The sequence below is a fragment of the Bubalus kerabau genome, chromosome 11 (assembly GCF_029407905.1).
Source record: "Bubalus kerabau isolate K-KA32 ecotype Philippines breed swamp buffalo chromosome 11, PCC_UOA_SB_1v2, whole genome shotgun sequence".
NCBI classification, from domain to species: Eukaryota; Metazoa; Chordata; class Mammalia; order Artiodactyla; family Bovidae; genus Bubalus; species Bubalus kerabau.
The window spans coordinates 47,100,713-47,115,305 of NC_073634.1; the positions used below are offsets into that span (position 1 = coordinate 47,100,713).

Sequence of the window (14,593 nt, forward strand, 5' to 3'; positions counted from 1 at the left end):
GATTGAAAGCTATGATTTTTAAATACCTTTAAGACCAATTATGATTTAGCATCCTTACAATTTTTTATTACTTTTAGTAAATATGCATATTTTGCTTGAGCATTTTTCCTGTTTTTGAAATTTTTTATTTGGCAATTCCATTTATTTGAAATTAACTACTTTTTCTAAACAATGCTGGTGATTTCTTCACTGAGGATTTAGCTGAAGCAGTTTAGATACAATAGAACCCAACGTTCATTACATTATGTGATTCCTTTTAGAACTTGTCATTGTAAAAGTGAACATGTGCCTACATGTTAAAGTTGTCCAAAATTGCTTTAAGTGGCCTCTTTTTCCTTGTTTATTGTTTTGGTTAAATAGTGTCACCTAGGCTCCAGTACTCTTGCCTGGCAAATCCCATGGACGGAGGAGCCTGGTGGGCTGCAGTCCATGGGGTCGCTAGGAGTCGGACACGGCTGAGCGACTTCACTTCACTTTTCATTTTTATGCATTGGAGAGGGAAATGGCAACCCACTCCAGTGTTCTTGCCTGGAGAATCCCAGGGACGGGGGAGCCTGGTGGGCTGCCTTCTATGGGGTCGCACAGAGTCGGACACAACTGAAGCGACTTAGCAGCAGCAGCAGCCTCCCCCTTGGCTTTCTGCAGACCTTTCCTGTCAGAGACAAATGAAGATCAGTGCCAGGTATCTTCCCAGGTACAGAATACTTTCAGACCATGTGTTTGGAACATCTATTTTGAGAAACATTGTGACCATATTCTCTCAAGAGCCATGAGTGAGGCTATATTAGGAATTCTAGAATTTTCAGATTTCTTTCAGTCTGCTTTTTCTGACACTAGAAAAATTTAAATTATGGAATAAATTGTTGGGGAAATTTTTTAAGATGAACCAGGTAGTGAGACTAAAAAAGGAAGGCAGACTCAAACGGAGCATATGAGGGATTTTTGAAATGCAGCCTTTGGGAGAAATGAAGCAAAGGAAGATGAACCCAGGTGTCAGAATTTCACCCCAGTTTTGTGTCACAAGGGAAGATGCCTGGACAAAGTGGCAGCTGTGCCACATGGACATGGAGGGTTGAGGCCCTGGAACCTCTGTTAGGGGAGAGGGAAAAAGATACACCCTCTTGGCCGTGTTCCATTTTAGGGCCATCCTGAATCTTCTTCTGTTTGAACAATCCTCAATACTCTGAGGCCTGAGACAGCTGACAGATGGAAACGTAAGCATATGGCAATTTAGTAGAGGTTGCATAGTAATCATTTAGTTCACAAACCAGAAGTAGGAATCATATCGAAGGAATAGGTTTTTTTCTGGGATGTCAGACCTGAGTAATACAACTTAAGGGGGAATTAAAATTATGCCATATGTTGAAAAAATAAAATATGCCTCATGAGGAATCGGGGTTAAGGTTGGGGGAAAGTAGAAGAGGCAACTGCTGTTTGCGATGTGGGTGAGGCAGAGAGCCAGGAAGATGGGCTGGCCCTGCAGGTTTCCTGCCAGGTGGGATGGGTGCCCCAGCCCCTCGAGTTAGTTTTAGGCAGCTCTGTTGTTTCACAACTACAGGGCTCACCAGAGATGAGGTGGGAGAGCTGTGGAACAACTTCTCTGGTCTCCTTTCACGCTGCTCTGAAAAGCCAGACCAAGGTCATCTTGCCTCTCTTTGGAGGCAGTGAGGAGGCCTTTTGTTCTCATTAGCCAGTGTGATGTGTGTAGAAAGAGTTCATAAGTAATGGAATGCTAGGTCAAAAACATGTTGATAGATACCATAAATGTTCTGTGAGTGGTCTGTTCTCCAGTTTTTTCATGGACAAAAATAAGTAGAACACAGTGATATTTTCACTTAGTCAAGTGTATACTTTTTAACTGGAATATTACTTTGAGTTATTAATAAACCAGGAATGCCTAGTTGTTATTCAGTAGCTCAGTTATGTGTGACTCTTTGTGACCCCATCCATGGACTGCAGCATGCAAGGCTTCCCTGTCCTTCACCATCTCCTGGAGCTTGCTCAAACTCATGTTCATTGAGTCAGTGATGCCATCCAAACATCTCATCCTCTGTTGTCCCCTTCTCCTCCTGCTTTCAATCTTTCCCAGCATCAGGGTCTTTTCAAATGAGTCAGTTCTTCTCATCAGGTGGCCAAAGTATTGGAGTTTCAGCTTCAGCATCGGTCCTTCCAGTGAATATTCAGGACTGATTTCTTTTAGTATTGACTGGTTTGATCTCCTTGCAGTCCACGGGACTCTCAAGAGTCTTCTCCAGCACCAAAATTTGAAAGCCTCAATTCTTTGGCGCTCAGCCTTCTTTATGATCCAACTCTAACATCCATTCAAGATTACTGGAAAAACCATCAGATCAGATCAGATCAGTTGCTCAGTCATGTCCGACTCTTTGCGACCCCATGAATCGCAGCACGCCAGGCCTCCCTGTCCATCACCAACTCCCAGAGTTCACTGAGACGTCCATCGAGTCAGTGATGCCATCCAGCCATCTCATCCTCTGTTGTCCCCTTCTCCTCCTGCCCCCAATCCCTCCCAGCTGACGCTTTTCCAATGAGTCAACTCTTCGCATGAGGTGGCCAAAGTACTGGAGTTTCAGCTTTAGCAGCATTCCTTCCAAAGAAATCCGAGGGCTGATGTCCTTCAGAATGGACTGGTTGGATCTCCTTGCAGTCCAAGGGACTCTCAAGAGTCTTCTCCAACACCACAGTTCAGAAGCATCAATTCTTCGGCGCTCAGCCTTCTTCACAGTCCAACTCTCACATCCGTACATGACCACAGGAAAAACCATAGCCTTGACTAGACGAACCTTTGTTGGCAAAGTAATGTCTCTGCTTTCGAATATGCTATCTAGGTTGGTCATAACTTTCCTTCCAAGGAGTAAGTGTCTTTTAATTTCATGGCTGCAGTCACCATCTGTAGTGATTTTGGAGCCCAGAAAAATAAAGTCTGACACTGTTTCCACTGTTTCCCCATCTATTTCCCATGAAGTGGTGGGACTGGATGCCATGATCTTCGTTTTCTGAATGTTGAGCTTTAAGCCAACTTTTTCACTCTCCACTTTCACTTTCATCAAGAGGCTTTTGAGTTCCTCTTCACTTTCTGCCATAAGGGTGGTGTCATCTGCATATCTGAAGTTATTGATATTTCTCCCGGCAGTCTTGATTCCAACTTGTGTTTCTCCCAGTCCAGTGTTTCTCATGATGTACTCTGCATATAAGTTAAATAAACAGGGTGACCATATACAGCCTTGATGAACTCCTTTTCCTATTTGGAACCAGTCTGTCGTTCCATGTCCAGTTCTAACTGTTGCTTCCTGACCTGCATACCAATTTCTCAGGAGGCAGATCAGGTGGTCTGGTATTCCCATCTCTTTAGCTTTGACTCTATGGACCTTGGTTGATAAAGTCTCTGCATTTTAATAAACCCATCAGCAGAAAATTGGACTAATGATTCACTGAGCATGGCCCTGCCCACCATAGAAAGACCCAGTTTTCCCCCACAGCCAGTTCCTCCCATCAGGAAGCTTGCACAAGCCTCTTATCCTCATCTATCAGAGGACAGACAGAATGAAAACCACAACCACAGAAAGCTAACCAAAATGATCACATGGACCACAGAATTTGGTTGAGTGGAGACAGGTGGGCAATTGATTTAGGACTGACCTGGGTGAAGAAACTGGAGTGCAGGACAGTGTGGAGAGGGCTGCGGAGGAAGATGGAAAATGCCACATGCAGAGGTGGCCTGTTTCAGGGTTTATCTGAGCAGTAGTTCTCTACAATTTTTCATTGCTGACCTTTCAGGACAAAAATGAAATTTAAATTAAATTCAGTTAATTAATAACATTTACCTAGTCTTATGAATTGATCCAGTTAATCAAGTTCTCCCTCATGAGAGGAATTCAGTACTAGAATTCCTCTAGGAGAAATGAGAGGGAGTTGGTACCAGAGAAGAAAGGAGAGGGAGTTGGTACTAAAGAAGAAACTAGAAAAGTTGTTTTCAGGTAAGGTTGACTGAGCTTTGGAAGGCCACAAACCACTGAATTTTTTGGTCCCCCCAGAACCAATTTCTACCACATTTATGGTGGGGATACCCCCCATTAAGAATGCATGATCTCGAGTAGTCTTTTTAGGAATAGGGCAATAAATGTATCTGTTGCTGGATTTGAAAAAAATTAGTCTAAGATTATAAATAGTATGTTATGGGTTAAATAAGGTATTTGTCAACCTACCAGGACTTTAAATGTAATGTTGTTTCTGTAAATCCAAGCAGCTTATTAAAATGAACTTTTGGAGAAAACAACCTATACGTGAGATGGTGATTTGTACTAGCTTTAAATATAAAGAATGAAGCCTTTTTGGCAAAGCACAGCATTGAGGTGAGTATTAAAGGAAGAGACAGCCATGGATGAGCACAGAGGTAATATTTTAAGCATGAAAAAGATTCATCATCTCATACTCAGCCTGTATTCTCAATCTTAGAATATCACAAGATGCCTTTCAATTGTATTTGCCAATCATTAAAAAAATAGCTGTAAAATTTAATGTATATTTTTTGAAAACTAAAGGAAACTAGCCATTATTTTCAACTTCTTTAGATGTATCTTTACTTTCTTAGGGATCTAGAAATATCTAAAGACTTTGCAAACGTTATGTATTGGAGATATATTTTTGTTGGGACACCACTGAGATATCGGAAGTCTCCTGGTGCTGACTGCATCCACTGGGGTGGGTTTTGGCCTTGCATTACCACATTTCTCCTACCGACCCCTTGAGCTGAGGACTGTTATCTCCATTCTGGGGGGTGAGGGTAAACGGTCTCAAAATTTGTGGAACAGACAGTGTCTTGTTTTGCTTCTGCTGTGCTGGTACATCTTTGCCCCGGCCCCGGTGCATGGCTCTGGCAGTTACTCAGCGCTCCAGACCTGTTTCTTGCTGCCATGCGCAGTTAACTCCAGCAGCCTTCTTAAACCATACATTTATACAGTCGTTATGTTAACCGTTCTCTCCTGTGACACAGGTCATTGAGACAATTTCTAGGGGCTCTCTGTTTTAGGAAAAGATAGGCTGCTTGTCATATAGTAACAGATTCTGTTGTGTGGAAAAGAATTATAACTTACAGTTTCCATATGACTCTGAGAGCCAAAAGAAACCAATAATGAATTGTAATTTGAAGTTGGAGAAAATATTTTAATCTCATTTTGTATTTGCATATTTTGCTGTATATTTTCTTTATTGGTTCTCACAAATAATCATACATGTATCATCTTAAATCATTGTCTTCAGATAATCTATTTTTGTTAGCTGCTGCTTTTCCAGGTATTAATTACTGTTAGAAAATTCTGTTATATCTTTAAGAATTAACTTTATATTGAGCAATAATTTATGCACAGTAACATTTACTTTTTTAGTATAAAGTTTCACGAGTTCTGATGAATGTATACCGTTGTATAACCACAAACACAATGAAAACTACAGAATTTCTGCCTCATCCTCCACCCCACATCCCCTGGTGCTACTCTGTTGTCTGCCTCCTCATCCCCTTCTGCCCCTGTGGCTTCGCCTGCACCATACATGTGGATTCCTGTGGCCTCTGAGCTGGTTTCTTCAGTGCAGAGCAGACCCATCCACCACGTTGCTCACGTTCCTTTACTGCTGAGTGGTGTCCCATTGTGCACGTGGGCCACAGTGTAATCTGTTCATCCATTTGCCACTTGAAGACCATTTGGGCTGTTTCCAGTTTTTAACAGTTTTTAATAAAGTTACTGTATACGTACATTCACATACAGGTTTTTATTCGAGTATTACTTTTCATTTTCCTTGGGCTGATGATCTAGGAGTGGGATTGCTGAGTATGTTGTGTGTTTTAACTTCAGAAACTGCCAAACTGTTTTCCAAAATGTTTGTGCCAGGGTTTGCATTCCCGCTAACAACTGCTGTGCATCCTTGCCAGATAATTTTTTAGGTCGTTCTGGTAGGCATGCAGTGACACCTTGTGTTTTCATTTGCATTTGTTTAATGACTAATGATGTTGATTCTCTTGCCCTGTGCTTATCTGCCATCCCTATATCCTTGGTGAAGCGTCTATTCCAATGTTTCCCTATTTTTAAAAAACTGAGTTATTCTGTTTCTAGTTGTCCAAGTTTTTGAAAATATATAGATATTTCTTAGATAAGTCCTTTATGAGATAAATGACTTACAAATCTTTTAGCCAAGTATGTGTCTTGTTTTTTCATTCTCTTAACTGTACTTTGAAGAGCAGAGGTTTTTTTAGTTTATTAGGTTCAGTTTATCATTTTTTGTCTTGTGGATCATGCTTCTTGTATCTAAGAAATCTTTGCCTAAGCCTAAGGCCACAAAGAGTTTATACTTTTTCTTCTAGAGTTTTTAGGCCTATGATCTGTTTTGAGGTAATTGGATGTGGCACTTTTTTTTTTTTTTTTTTGCCTGCAGGAGTCTAGTTGTCTTGGCACAAGCCTGTCCTCTCTCTGCTGAGCTGATCTGCACCTTGCTGAAACTCTGCCCCGACTGCTGCCCTGACTGCTCTGGGTCGTGTCCCTCTCTGGCATTTACCACACTTTGCCACCTTCTGACATCAAGGAGGAACCTCTGTGGGGGACAGAGGGCTGTGTGTGGAAGGGATGTCAGGCCCTGGAGGAGAAAGGGGAGGAAGCAGAATCCATAGAGGCTCACAAGCAAAGCAGACCTGGCAGAGTCTGGGCCAGCCCAGTAGCTGCCAAGGCAGTCTTCACAGGGCAGAAAGGCCCAGGTCCTGACCCCCTGCCCCACTACTCTGCTCAGGCCTGGGCTAGGACTGCCTGGGAAGGAGTGGTCTGGGGTCCGGTCCTGCAGGTGCTTACTGGAGGGACAATCTGAGGGGCATGCCTTCTGGCTGCCACAGAAGGATGTTCACTGTACTGTTACTACAGTAACGCAATTATTAGAAAGGGTATTTTTTTCTATAATACACAAACTATTCCTTTTCTACTTAAGTGAGGAAAGTAATTTCAAAATAAAATTTCATTTATATTTTAACCCTTAAATACACATTACTGTAAAAGTTTTTTTTGAGTTTAAAATCTCTTCATTATGAATTACTATCAAGAATTTTTCTGTCTTGATGATATTTTGAGGCTGCATATCAGACTTTGTAGTTACCTTCTTTTATGTGTATTGGAGATGATGGTAAAATTGAAGTGATATTTTGATGGAACCTGGCCTGCCCCAAGCTGTCCTTGACCAAGTCTGTTCTCTGGGGGACAGGAGGCCAACACACTGCTTCTCCTGTGTCAAGTCTTACTGATTCAGTTGGATTCTCTCTTTTTTCCCTGGTTGTAATTACTATCTACTTCAGGAATTATCTTCCACATAATCTGAATAAGGTAATTTTACTATTTGTTTTTAGGAAAATTTTAGATCAGCATATTAACATTTATTTAAGCTGAAGATTTAATAAAATGATTTTAAATAATATATCTGTGGAAACTTTCAAACTTACTTTCAAACCTACTATCTTAAGCCAAAGAACCCTGACCTATTGAAACCCATAAAATAGATCCAGTTTAACTATTTTGACCTCTCTGCTCTTTTTTTTTTTGAACTAAACTCTAAGAAATACCAGAGGACAGTTAGAAAATTTTGGTTCTGTTCCTTGGATTGGCTTTACAAAGATAAACAGTGGGAACATGAAGGTAAAATGAAGCAATTGTAATCCAAGTCATTAATTCTGTTCACCCAAAGCTCATTGTTATGCCTAAAGAGAGGCTATCAGGCAGTCACAGTACTGTTTGCTGGAGGGTCAGAAGAGCTTGGGTCCTGTCCTGAATCACCAAATGCCTTCCTGTAACTGACCCATAGGAAGAAGGTCCCTACCACCTATGTTCAGAGGACCCCAGAACAGATTGCATGCCGCATCTGTTGTGTTGCCCACACTCCCCAAGCTGGTACTTTGAAGAAGGTGGAGAACCTGATCTAACCCCAAATGTTCTGACATTTTTTTGTGTGTGATTTGTTATATACTAAAACTTTTAAAAAATGTGTTAGACTTTGCTAAGAGTTAAAAGTACTGTATACATTCTTCCTTTCTAGGATGTGGATGTATAGATTTAAATACATGTGTTTGTGTATCTATGATGCATGTATTTAACACAAAAACTACTAACTGTCATCAGGTGTAGATAGGGACTGTTGGTCTCCCTTTTGCCTTGAAATGAGAGCGGACTGTCAATCATTTGCCTGTGTTTCTGCGAGATTAGTTCTTAAGATCAAGGGCCATGTCTTCCTCCTGATACCCCGTTCCCAGCACAGGGCTTGTAAGAAGGTAAACGGTAAGAAGGTAAGTCAGTGGTGGAGCAGATTGGAATCCCACTTCCAGGTTTTTAATTTAGGATTTACCACTAGAGGTGCACTGGGTCAATTTTTGTCCCCTTGTTATTTTACCTTCAATAATGTCTTTGTTAATTTATTAAAAACTGTTTTCATTCTAAAATCTGTTTTGGAAATCTGACTAGCCAGGTATACCAGTGGAAATATTAAGAACAACTATTTTATAATAGTTCTTTGTGACTCATTTGTACTTCCTCATCAAACCATTTATCCACAGAGATTTTAAGTAGGCTTTCTGGCAGGTGTTCAGAAACACAGGAAATGAATGAACAAAAGTGAATACTTGATATGAACTCATATAAATGACAGAAATGTAACCTTGGTTTTATTAGTCAAAGTTTAAAGTTTAATAATAAAGAAGTACAAAACCTTATTTTTTCTAAGCAAATTTTATTTATCAATGATACTGCTTCCTAAGCAGCATTTCACAAAAATTTCAGTATGCTATCTATTCTACTAAAAACCCAAGACTACTTACTGTAGTTTTTTAAAGACTAATCTTCATTAGAGTCCTGTAGTTGATAAAATTAAGTTAGACATGCAGCACCCACTCCCATCTAATGCTGGCAGACACAGAGGCTCTGCTGTGCTCAGTCTCCCTCCATGGTGCCTGGTGTCCTGACACTCCACCCCAGGTGGACACTCCAGGCCTCATCCTGCAGCTCCCTGCTCCACTTCTGGCCTCTTCATAACGTCACAACAAGAGATGATGAGCCCTTTGTTTCCAGCAAACTCTTCTACTGATGGTTCACTTTATCCAGATAGGATACTCCACCTCACTTTCAGGACTCAGAGATGTTTTCTTTTTTTTATTTTTCAACATCTAAAAATTATGTTTTTTTTTTAATTTTTTTTTTTTTTTTTACTTTACAATATTGTATTGGTTTTGCCATACATCAACATGCATCCGCCACGGGTGTACACGTGTTCCCCATCCTGAACCCCCCTCCCACCTCCCTCCCCATACCATCCTTCTGGGTCATCCCAGTGCACCAGCCCCAAGCTTCCTGTATCCTGCATCGAACCTGGACTGGTATTTCGTTTCTTATATGATATACATGTTTTAATGCCATTCTCCCAAATCATCCCCCCCTCCTCCCTCTCCCACAGAGTCCAAAAGACTGTTCAATACAGATGTTTTCTATCTTAAGTGCCGCCTTGCCTGAGGCTGGTGTCTCCTGGGCCTGCGCTTTGTCGTCTTCCCTCTTCTGTGTGTGGCTGTCACCATGGCTGTCTTCCCAGTGCCCTGGCTCCTCTGTGCTGGCTCAGACTGGGGGTGTGCTCTCCAGCTCACATGACACATGGTGGCAGCGGTGGGGAAAGTCAGGGCAGTGTGTGTATAGTTAAAGCCACACTAGTCCAGTTCTGGTGGGCTTTGTATCAAGGTACTTTTCTCTTATACATACACCAGTTCCTGTGTTCACCCGAGACCTGGCTGTCTCTTAATACACAAAGCATTCCCACTGGCCAGAGCCACTCCCGGCACAGTGTGCTCAGCTGGCTGCTCAAGGTGCCTGGTGAGGTCCCAGGGCCCACCTTCAAGAGCTCACGTTACCCAGAAAGTACCACGGGAAGGGGTCATTAGCGTTCTGTAGAATGCAGTCCTGGCCACCCCATGTGTTGGGGTTCAAGGTGCCCTCCCTTGCCACAGCATCAGGTTCCCCTTAGTCCCACATGTAGGCAAGCTGCTGTTCACTGCAGTGCAGCTGTTGTAGTTAAAGATGGTGCATCTGCATGTTGTGCAGTTTACAGAAGGGGCACTGTCCTGGGAGGGAGGGAGGAAGGAAGGGAGGTAGCTCACGCTCTGCTGACGAGGTCCGCACCACAGATTAGGTGGCAAGGACAACCACTTCAGATCGCCAGTCATGAGCCACAGACACTGTGCGTTCACACTCCAGGCCGCCTCTACCCCCGGGGAGAGAACTGCCAGCTTGCAGGGGTCAGGGGAGGAGGGAACTTAGTCTGCTCTCTGTTCTCGTCTGGCACTGCTTGCGCTTTTTCTTACTACATCCATGTTAGTGTCCTTTTTAAAAAGGACACGTTTTCTCCATGTCCTGTGCTGCGTGCCAGGTGGAGTGCTCTAGAGGCAGCATTACTCTGGGAACCCCACAGCTGCTTGGGCCCCATCGGCCTGGGGATGGCTATAGCAGGGGTTCTGTGGTGATAACTTTTACATTTTTGTGAGTGAAGGTGTTAGTGCAATAATGTGTATCATGTGTTGACTGTCACATGGTACTGACCTCTGCAGATAGCCTTCCAGCAAGAAAACCTTGCCTAGATCACAAGTCAAAGCCTAGTGATAATGACAATACTAGAATTCCTTTTTAATGTAACTATTAATATATTACTTAGATATAGGGTTTTTTTTCTTTTAAGTAACATCTGTGTTTTCTTTTTCAGCTCTTTCAGTCTCACATTACAACAAAAACAGCTCATACGTCCTCACAAGTATCTGACCATGAACAGAAAGTGAGTATGGCTCTTAAGTAGACCAGACCCACCTTGTACTGTGGATGCCTCTGTGGTTTCAGGATGCGGTTAGACAGACTTGTTGTTGGTACTCACCTTGAATATGAATTAACTGTTAACGTTGATCCAAGTTCAAAATCAGTAATCGACTGAATCACTGTTGAGTGGCCACAGTGTCTCTACCCTGCCTGATGTCAAGCAGATTCAGGTTCCAGCTCTGCCACAGCGGTTGGGGAGCTGGCCCTGCTCTGGCAGGTGTCCTCACAGACTTTGGTGATGACAAGGCATGGTGCCGTGGGATGGCCCTGTAGGAGCCTTCCTGAGCACAGCATTAGACTTGCATGGTTCCAAGGGGGTTCTGAATATACTTGTGCAGGAGGATAGGTTTTGGTAGTTTTTTATTAAAAAGTTATTTAAAAAGAGAGGAGTAAATTTAATCTGGTGAACAAGGTGAGTTTTTTTTTTTTTTAAAGAAAACTGCAAACATGAGCATAGGTGATCATGATTGGTTTCCTATAGTTCTGTGCTCTGTAGTCTCTTCTCTTCCTCCACTCATGCTGAAGTCCCCATAGTTTTGATAAATGGTGATTTGTTCATTCTTGCTCTCTTACTGGTAACAGTAGCTTATCCATCTTTATTTTACCACCTCACAGACTTTGTGAATTACTCTTAACCTGCCTTCTGACACGCTGCTTTGCTGAATCTACTGTAATTGCTCGGTGACTGGCGCACTGAGTGCTCACTGTTGAGTCCTCATGTTCCCCAGCCCCTCCTCTTTGTTAAATTGTAGGTAAGTAGTAGACAGTCACAACACCACGCTACTTGGTGACTGCAGCCTTAGACCAGCTAGTGTGCATCCTTCAGCTTGTTCTTCTGCACAGTGATTCTGGCGATGCTAAGTCCTCTGGCTTCCCACGTAAATTTTACAAGGAGCTTGTCAGTTACTGTATTGACAGCACAGAGTTGGGTCTTGCTCTTTCATCCAGTCTGACAATTTCCTTTTATTTGAAAAGCTTAGACCTTCACTGTCCAGTATGGTGGCCACTGGCCACACCTGGATATTTAAATTAATTAAAATTAAATAAAATTTGAAAGTTCCTTCCTCAGTTGCAAGTGTCACAACCAGGTGTGCCATGTCTGCATGTGGCTAATGGTTCCTTTGGCAGCTGGCATTGTCCCCGAAGGGTCTACTGGACAGCTGGCTGGGACCACTTCCCTGTAACTACAGACGTAGCTGGTTTCAGTCTGCCGCCTGGCCATTTATGTCCTATTTGTCCCTTTTATTCTTTCATTTTTTTATTTTCCTGCCTCTTTTTGAATTAATGGAGTATTTTCATGGTTGCATTTTATCTCCATTCTTGGCTTACTAGCTAAACTTCTTTTTTGTAAAACAGTAATTGATGTGGGCTTTAACTTGCCCCTCACTGCCTTTGAGCAGGGTGATGGCAACTCACGGACAGCGTGGAAGTCTTACGGCAGGGTGACTCCTCCGCCCCCATCTCCTGTGCTGTCACGGCCATGCATCCCGCTTCTCCGTGTACCCTAAGTCCTGCATCACACTGTTGTTAGTGCTTTAAACAGTCAATCTACATTTTCAAGAAATTAAAACATGCAAAAAATTCTCTTGTATTTACCCATATTTTTACCTTTCTGACAAATCTTTATCCTTTTTGTAGATCTGAGTTTCCATCTGTTGTCATTTTCCTTTCTCTTGAGAATTTTTAATATTTCTTATCAGGTAAGGCCCGCTTGCAGTAAAAGTCTTAGATTTTGTGTGAAGATGTTTTCATTTTGCCCTCATCTGTGAGGGATATTTTCATTGGATACAGAATTCTGGGTTGTAAGGGACTTTCCTGGTGGACCAGTGGTTAAGAATTCGCCTGCCAGTGCAGGGGACAGGGCTTTGATCCTTTGGTCTGAGAACTAAGCCTGTACGCCACACTACTGCAATGAGAAACCACTGCAGTGAGAAGCCCTCGCACCAGGACTAGAGAGTAGCCCTGCTCCACAACTAGAGAAAACCCAGCAACAAAGACCTAGTGTCACCATAAAGAAATAAACACATTTTGGAAAAATAAAGAATCCTGAGTTGTCATTTTCTCACTTTTGGCATTTTACTGATGACGTTCTGTTGTCTTTTGGTTTACATCATTTCTTGTGCCAATACTGTGATCATTTTATGTTTTACTTGTCTGTAATATGTCTTGCCACCCTTGGCTACTTGTAGATCTTTCTCCATTCTTACTTTTAAATGGTTTTTTCTGATGTGCCTGGCTGTGGATTCCTTTGCTTTTGTTTGTTTGCAGTTTGCTGAAATTCTTGGATCTCTGAGTTCATGCTGAAACAATTAGAATATTATCAGTCACTATTTCTTTCAAATTTCCGTCCTCCGTCCCCTGCTCCCATTTCTTCTCCATCCAGCATTCCCACTGTAAGTGTGTTAGACCATTTGATATTGTGTCAGATTTTTTAGGCTCTGTTATAGTTTTATATTTTCTATGAGAGATGGACAAAGATATTTAGTATGGATATGATATTGAACAAGTCTTTCTCCCATTGTTTGATCTGTTGTTAACACTTCCTCCCATTGTTTGATCTGCTGTTAATACTATTTTATTTCGGATGTTACATTTTTCCACTCCAGGAATTTCATTTGTCACCTTTTGTTTTTGTCGAGAGCTTTCTTGTTTCTCTTATAATTACCTGTCATGTCACCTGTCATATGTATCTCTTCTGTAGAGAAAGAGAACATTTTTCTTTTTAACATATTTGTCAGAGTTAAAGTTCTTACCAGCTAGTTCAACATGTGGCTTATATGTGGATCGTGCTCAACTGCCCGTTTTCTTCTTCCTTGACTGTGAACTGTGTTTTTTGCTTCTTTCTGTGTAGCACTTTGGTTGTACAGTTAGGTGCTGTGGATGACACACTGGAGAGGTGCTGGACTGTCTTCTTCTGAGGAGTGTTGGCCTCTAGTCCAGCAGGTACTAGCTGAGTCACTGGCTGGTCACACTCAGCTCTGTTACAGCAGGTCTACTTCAGTTGTGCCTTCAGCACGAGGGAGGATTTCTGAGTGCTGGGACCTGATCCTTACTCCTAAAATGAGGCCCATGTAGGTTTTCATGTGTTTACTGAGTCCTTTAACTTATAGACTTAAAGTCTAGGCTCCCCAGGCTGGCCATTCCAATTCCCGTTTCTCTGTTTGTGTGTAGGTCAGCACTCAGCCAAAGACTTGAGGTGCGTGTGTGTGCCAACTGTGGACTCCCTCCTTTCTGGAATTTCCCCTTTCAGCTGACCTGCCTGCCCTTGTCTCCACTGGCTTCTGAACCCAGTTAGACTAGTTCCCTCCTGAGCTCTGTCTGCTTGTACAGCAGTGGCTGGGTCTGCCTTCAGGGGAGAAGCTACAAGGGTGTGTCCCTCACTTCACAGTCTCTCTGCCTTTGGCTGCAGTGACTTGAGGGAACTGACTGTAACTTAGCAGCAAGGAGGTTGAGTGTGACATGAGTTACGCTGTCATGACTGTGAGCTGGAACTCCATCTGTAACTTTGTGCTGTACCTCTTTCACTTGACATTGTAATGTGACAATTTATATCTAAAATTCATCATAAACATCTTTCATGACTTTTACACACCACATTCCATTTTGTGAATGATTATGCCATAGTTTGAGTATTTTCCTGTGTGGGGAAATCAAATATTTTAATGTTTAAATGGTGTCAGGCTGTCATCGTAGGAAGATAATAAGAAATA

At 42.3% G+C, this 14,593-nt stretch overlaps 1 protein-coding gene across 4 annotated transcripts in view; it reads left to right on the forward strand.

Annotated features, from left to right (window-relative positions):
* Positions 1 to 14,593, forward strand: part of SEPTIN10 (septin 10) — a 51,148-nt gene that overhangs the window by 7,696 nt on the left and 28,859 nt on the right. For 2 of the 4 annotated variants that reach the window (XM_055540229.1, XM_055540230.1), the window contains exon 2: positions 10,777 to 10,845. In XM_055540229.1, the coding sequence (XP_055396204.1) occupies positions 10,777 to 10,845 (69 nt within the window). Of the gene's footprint in view, positions 1 to 10,776; positions 10,846 to 11,498; positions 11,636 to 12,521; positions 12,584 to 14,593 lie in introns of all 4 variants that reach the window. The other 2 variants (XM_055540231.1, XM_055540232.1) reach the window with 2 other exon arrangements.